General features: G+C 42.4%; 1 protein-coding gene across 1 annotated transcript; it reads left to right on the plus strand.

The window, feature by feature from the left end:
• The first annotated feature begins 302 nt into the window (after window positions 1–302).
• Window positions 303–5033, plus strand: sgcb (sarcoglycan, beta (dystrophin-associated glycoprotein)). The gene is made up of 6 exons (XM_079740660.1): window positions 303–325; window positions 847–1056; window positions 1327–1512; window positions 1768–1959; window positions 2924–3055; window positions 3524–5033. The coding sequence occupies exons 1-6, from the start codon at window positions 311–313 to the stop codon at window positions 3716–3718; spliced, it is 930 nt and encodes a 309-aa protein (XP_079596786.1). The 5' UTR covers window positions 303–310; the 3' UTR covers window positions 3719–5033.
• The last annotated feature ends 1662 nt before the right edge of the window (window positions 5034–6695 follow it).

Here is a 6695-nt window from a genome sequence, read left to right on the forward strand (position 1 = left end):
GTAAAATATGAATGGGCATGCATGTTTACCTATTTTGGGACCTCTCTGTCTGCTCTGCTATTGGCTGGCTAGATCCAGAATGAACCATCATTTGTAAACATTCACAGTGTTACCGCAAGAATCCATAATATAAGAGGATACTTTTTCAATAAAACGTCCCAATAATTAATGTCCTATCTATATGTATATATTTAACCTAATTTCTCTCGACATTTATTCGATTAACTGTATTTTTGTTAATTATACAAGTGGTTTCGTCCACTTTCCTTCGCCCAAGTTGTCCACCGCCAGCGTCGGGGGGAGGGTCAAGATGGCGTCTGAACAGGTCTGTATTAATAAACATTTTTACTCCTGTCATTGTCCTTTTAATCGTTGTATCGGAAGCTAGTGTGTTGCATTTTGTAATGTCAACATGGCGAATCGTGGTATTTCAGCCGGCATCGTCTGCTTGTTTTTGAAGCTCATACGTTGTCTGCAGTCGTTTAAAACACACATTAAGTGTAATGGAAAATCGGTAGATTATTATCTGTAGCGTTATCTGGATGTGTAATTTGAAGGGGAATTGCAAGTGAAATTAGCACGTTGATATGTGAATGTCTGTAAACGGTTCGTTTATTTTTAGTTCTTGCCTCAGCCATACAGACGCTGTCATGAAGCGCCACGCATTCCTTAGCCGGGCTAAACACAGACAAGCGAATAAAAAACACCAACACAAGTAATACGCTTAGTTCTCCTATCACGCGACTAGCCATTGAATATGGGTCATCAAACCCATATTCATGTTATATTTAGAGTGTCATCTCGGCTCTGAGCTAAGGTTTGTTCTTTGCTCTATGTATTTTATAGGAGAGTTCCAACGGCCCAGTGAAGAAGTCCATGCGGGAGAAGGCGGTGGAGAGACGCAATGTCAACAAGGAGCACAACAGCAACTTCAAGGCAGGCTATGTCCCGATCGAGGAGGAGCGACTCCATAAGACGGGACTGAGAGGACGCAAGGGGAACATGGCGGTCTGCATTATCGTCCTCCTCTTCCTCCTCGCCCTCATCAACCTCATTGTGAGCACAGTTATACCTCGTTACTGATTGCAGCTTCACAATTTATGAGTGAAGACAATTTATTCAAGTAATTTCGCCACGTCCGAAGCAACTTACAGTGAATTCAGAAGGGATGTCATAAGGAGAAGGTAGGGGTGTTAAGACATGTTGCTCAAGGATGCCTACAGGTTAGGCTGTTGTCCTCAGGAATTTAACCCAGAACCTTTTGCTTGGAATAGAACATCCTTCTTGTAGAGGTCATATTTATCGTTATCTCTGTCGTTCTCTTAGATCACGCTGGTCATTTGGACAGTGATTCGGATTGGCCCGAATGGCTGTGAAAGCATGGAGTTCCATGAGAGCGGGCTTCTGCGCTTTAAGCAGAAGGCAGACATGGGAACCGTTTTCCCCCTGCACAAGAGCACCGTGGGTGGGCGCAAGGACCAGGACCTGGTGCTCACCGGCAACAACAACCCGGTGGGTAGAGACAGAATACTCTCATTGATTTGCCATTTCAATTGATGACAGATCACTCCTCTCTTAATTACATTTATTGTTGGAAAATATGATCATATCCTCCACGTACTGGTATAGTGCTTTAACCTGGGCTGCCAGACCTCTGACAAATACCGTCGATCCCCCTGACCCACCCTCTTTAAACTCCCAGTGTCTTCTACACCTGTACATGGTAAAGCGTGTCCGTCTCTGTCCTGGTGTCCGGCTGTGTCGCAGGTGGTGTTCCAACAGGGCACCACCAAGCTGAGCGTGGAGGAGGACAAGACCTCGGTGGTCAGTGACGTGGGGATCTCTTTCACGGACCCCCGCACCCAGACCACCTTCTTCAGCACTGACTTCGAGAACCACGAGTTTCACCTGCCCAAGGGCGTCAAGGTGCTGCGCGTGAAGAAAGCCTCCACAGAGCGGGTACGTACCAGGTGGATGTGAATGTTTCAATATTAATTTGGAAAGATTGTTTACCGTGTGCTTTAGTAACATGATCTGGAGCCGTACTGGTGGTTTGGTTCCAGCGCTGGTCTCTTGCTCCAACCTGGGCTAACAGACCCCTGACAAAACCCTGCCCTCTACTTAGTGCTACTGTTACTACCTACACAGCCACTGCTCTCTTGGGCAGGTCTCTTGATAATTTGTTATCTAAATTAGACTTCCCAGGTCAAACAAAGGTCAAGTTAAAAAAAACATTAGCAACCTCCTCCTGTTGATCAGCCCAATAAGGCTTGGCCAAAAAAACTCACCCTGTGTCATAAGCCATTCCTATCGCCACAAACAGACACAGAGCTTCCATGACCGATGGCAAAAGAGCATTCCATAATCAACAACAAGAATCTGAACATCATATCATTCAGTACAAAACTGTAATAATTTTAAATCATGTCAAAAAACTTTAAATCATGACAACATAAATGGAATTTGTAAGATATGGGTGTGTAACCTTATCGGAATGCATGTGTGTGTAGTTGTGATTGAATGGAGCAGGAAAGGCCTTGACAACAGATGATGTAATCATCACTACCTTCTCCCTGGGAAGAGTCGGCCAATGTCCTCCACATAAAAGACAACCATTTCCATGCCAATATTTGTCAAAGGTGTATTATGTCATTGAAGAGCTGCATGAGCTCAGACAACTGGTTAAAACTGTCGGAAGTCACATCCCTAGGTAAACATAAGCCTTACACGTAGTGATTTTACTGGTGGTTTTATGAAAGTCCAGATAGTCCAGTTGTTAGGGTGTCCTAGAACAAGAGGCTTCAAACCCTGCTCCTTCATGACCTGTATTTAGTTGTAAAAAGAACTCTGCTTTGGAAAAGTGACTTAACGGTATATGATGTTTGGTGAAGTTCAAATGACCGATGAAGTCTTGTGTGTTCAGATCACCAGCAGCGCCTCGTCGGATCTGAACATCAAGAGCGAGGGCAAGGCCATCGTCCGCGGCAACGAGGGCGTCCACATCATGGGTCGCACCGTGGAGTTCAAAAGCGGGGGAAACATCGAGCTCCGAGCTGTAAGCGTTACCTTGGCCACAGGAGTATAACATGTCCTCCTATTGTACAGGCTTTACATGTTGTGTTAATAATGTTTGACCTAACTGTAAGCAGTGCTCTGTCCTATAATATTTTATGAATTATCTCATGCATTGGTTTAATGGGATGTAGAGATACACAGGTGATGTGTGTGAAACCTGGGTATATTCAGTATAACTGTATTACTATAACTGTATAACAGTGTTCCAATGTTATCATATGATGTATAGTATATGTTTATTTATTTTCTTTATATCACAATATCAGAGTTACATAGACATATAATCATTTTATATAATCATCCTGTTGTAATTATGTATGTATGTTGAAAAAAATATATACAAGTATGTTAAATGAATGACCATGAGTATCATGGGACTGCTGGATATAGTTTGGCACCCCCTGCTGGCAAAGTTCTAACAATGCGTCTTCCCTCTCTGCTCCCCCAGGAAAACAGCATCGTGCTGAACGGCTCCCTGATGTTCAACGCCTCGCGCATCCCCCACTCTGCGGGTGACGTCTTCTTCGATGAGGGCATGGAGCGCTACAAGCTGTGCATGTGTGCAGACGGCACCCTGTTCCGCCTTCAGGTCAAGTACTCCAACATGGGCTGCCAGACCTCCGACAACCCCTGCGGCCACTAGCAACCGACCAATCACTACAGCAACAGCCCGATGAGTTTAATTCCACCAAAAAAGGTTCAATAATTTGCCATACTGTTGTATGACAAACTACCCATTAGAACCCGCCCACTGAACTGTCCAATACTATGTCCCGTCCAGTAAGAACTGCTCAATAAGACCTGCCCACCAGGAACAGCCCATTACGAACCAGCCCGAGAAGTTTAATCCAATAAGAACTATCCTACCGCGGAGTACCGCTGTACTATGAACTGCCCATTAATACTCGCTCTGCTGAGGACTGTCCATTAAGAAGTGGCGTACTACAGAAGCTGTAGTACGCTCAGAACCTCCTCACCAAGTTCCGTCCAACAACACCGGCCCAGTAAGGCCCCATTGTTTGCCAAAAACATTTCCCCCACAAACTGACACAGGTCTTCAACTGTGGCCTCCTCAAGATGCCGGTGCGGTTTCACCCCCCTTGGGTAATCTGCTGCTTACTTGCCACATAGGGATGTTTCATTAGCCAAAGGTATATGTTGAAGTACTGCAGTGTTTCTGTACCTACTGACTGACCCTTGCATGGCATTGCAGTGAATGAAGTTTACACATCTTATTATCTTCATATAAGCTTTACATTTGCCTTTCATTTACAGGCTACAAGGTTGGTTTGCTTTTTTGTTGTATGGCATCCGTCTATTTAAAATCATACTGAGAGTGTGGCACACTATAAAACTCTATTTCACTTAAGCTTCTGAAAGGAGACAACGTTTTTGAACAGTATTATAAGCCATCCAGTATTACTAATTGCTTAATACATAATTTGTACATCGAGTGTAGATTTCTGTATGTGCCAAAAGAAGGGACAGCATTGTGATGTTCAAGTGTTTTAGAACATGTTTAACTGTGTTATTGCATTGCTTTTAAAGTGCACGGTTTTTGCATTAAGATACACAACAGCTAAATTAAAGTGTCTTTAATTTTTTGGCGTTCATGAAGTTGAGATATTTTATTGTCGGTTGGTTTGAAGTTTATGTAACAGAGTGAACTGAGTGCAATATAGCCGTGTTGTTTCAGCGCTAAAGGTAATGTTTGATTTGTATTTCTGTGTTTTGTCTCTTTCATAACACTGCTGTTTTTTTGTTTGGAAAGTGTGAATGTTTTCACTGCAGGAATGAAAATGAATACATTAAACTTGCACTGTTTAATAACTTAATCCAATATACATAAATTAAGGGTTGTGGAGGAAAAACAGAGAAATCACATTCTTGAACAAAATGGCTGCAATTTAACAGTTTGAGGTAATGCAGGTATAAAAACAAACATGGAAACACACCCTTTTTAAATACCTCTGCCAATCATGTTTTGTTTAAATAAATAAAAAATGGAAGAAAAAAATAATTTAGATTTAATTTAGTACGGTTGACTCGACTTGCCCTGCTGGTAATCTACTGTCATGTTGCATTCAGGCTATCTTTGGTTTATCGAAGGATCAGCTTCCTTGGCCAGCATGAAGTACACAATGAAAGTAAGGTATTAACCAGCTGTGTGTAAATTATTGAAGGAAACTCCATAAGACATTGTCATCTGTGTTGAGTAAGGACGTCCACTATTCTAGACTTTGAACGGAAACTACAGGAGAAGGATCAGTTCAGCTGTGGCTCAGAAGATTGAAAGACCTAACCCTACAAGTTATCAGACTTCACCATTCTAGGGAGATTGAGACAGGTGAGTTTCATCAACTGTCTTTTGATATAGTTGGTGAGGTGTTTTTTGTTAAAAAACGGAGTCTTGTTGTTTGGGCTGTTTTGTTGTTTCTTGGATTGTATTAATTTGAATGGGGTGTTAAGTGATCAGTTATCATTAAAGCCATGATTTGATCATCATGGGACCTCTGGTCTCCCACCAGACCGATCATGGTGTTGCCACGGCAGCCCGGCTTGGAGGTTCTGCTGCTGCTCTGGGGCTCCTGGGGGTGCTGGTCATCCCCAGTCCCCCTCATCCCCTGCCCAGAGCCCTGCGTCTGCCTGGATCACACCCTGATCAACTGCTCCTCCTCTGGGCTCCCCCACGCTCCACAACACCCTTCCATGGACAGAACCGCAGATTTAGATCTATCCTACAACCTCCTGAGCTCCGTAGCACTCCGCAGACCTAACACGGAGCTCCAGGTCCTGCGGCTGGGGAACAACCAGATATCCCATCTCTCTCTCTGCCTCAATAAGTGGCGCTCCGATGGTGTTGGACGCCGCATGCCGTCCCCTGGGGCCTGGAGGAACAAGAGGAGCCAGAGGTGTGTCTCCTGGGCTCCCGGTCTGCTGCTGCTATCGGTGGAGAGGAATCGCCTGGCTGAGACACCCCGGGGTGAGTCACACGCCAACAACTGAAGTATAATCTTCTGATAATCTGGTATCGGTAATAAATTCCTACTGTGGGAGTGTTTATGGATCAATCTACTCTTTAATTGCATTCCTAAAAAGTGTGTTTACTGAAGCATATAATTAATAGGCATATGAATAAACTTTATAATGAAGAATGCTTTATATAAGGAAAATATTTATATTTTTTGGCAGAAATCAAAGCATACAATATAAATCACAGCAATTTAAAATTCCTAGTTAGTATATATTTGTAAATATATGTATGTATATATATTTATATATATATATATATATTAATATATATATATATATATATATATATATATATATATATATATATATATATATATATATATTTAGAAATACAGATTCCTATAGTAACTATATGGAATCTGACATAGTTCGATTGTATTTTCATTTTCATGATTGTATATCTCAACACTGGCTGGGCCCTCTTACTTTAGCATAACCCTAACCCTAACCTCAAAAACAACAAACTTAAAGACAGAAGTTATTTGATGAGATACTTTAGGAAGAGGTGGGTCTGCAGATGTTTTAGAAGATGTTTTCTAGGTTGTATTACTGTCATAGCAGTGTTTTGTAATAGATATTCAATGAGA

This window comes from Pollachius pollachius (assembly GCF_949987615.1).
Source record: "Pollachius pollachius genome assembly, chromosome: 7".
Lineage (NCBI taxonomy): Eukaryota > Metazoa > Chordata > Actinopteri > Gadiformes > Gadidae > Pollachius > Pollachius pollachius.

Coding starts and splice junctions, on each gene's coding strand:
- sgcb (XM_079740660.1), top strand. Junction 1,513..1,767: donor TCACCGGCAACAACAACCCG/GTGGGTAGAGAC, acceptor GCTGTGTCGCAG/GTGGTGTTCCAACAGGGCAC. Junction 3,056..3,523: donor GAAACATCGAGCTCCGAGCT/GTAAGCGTTACC, acceptor CTGCTCCCCCAG/GAAAACAGCATCGTGCTGAA.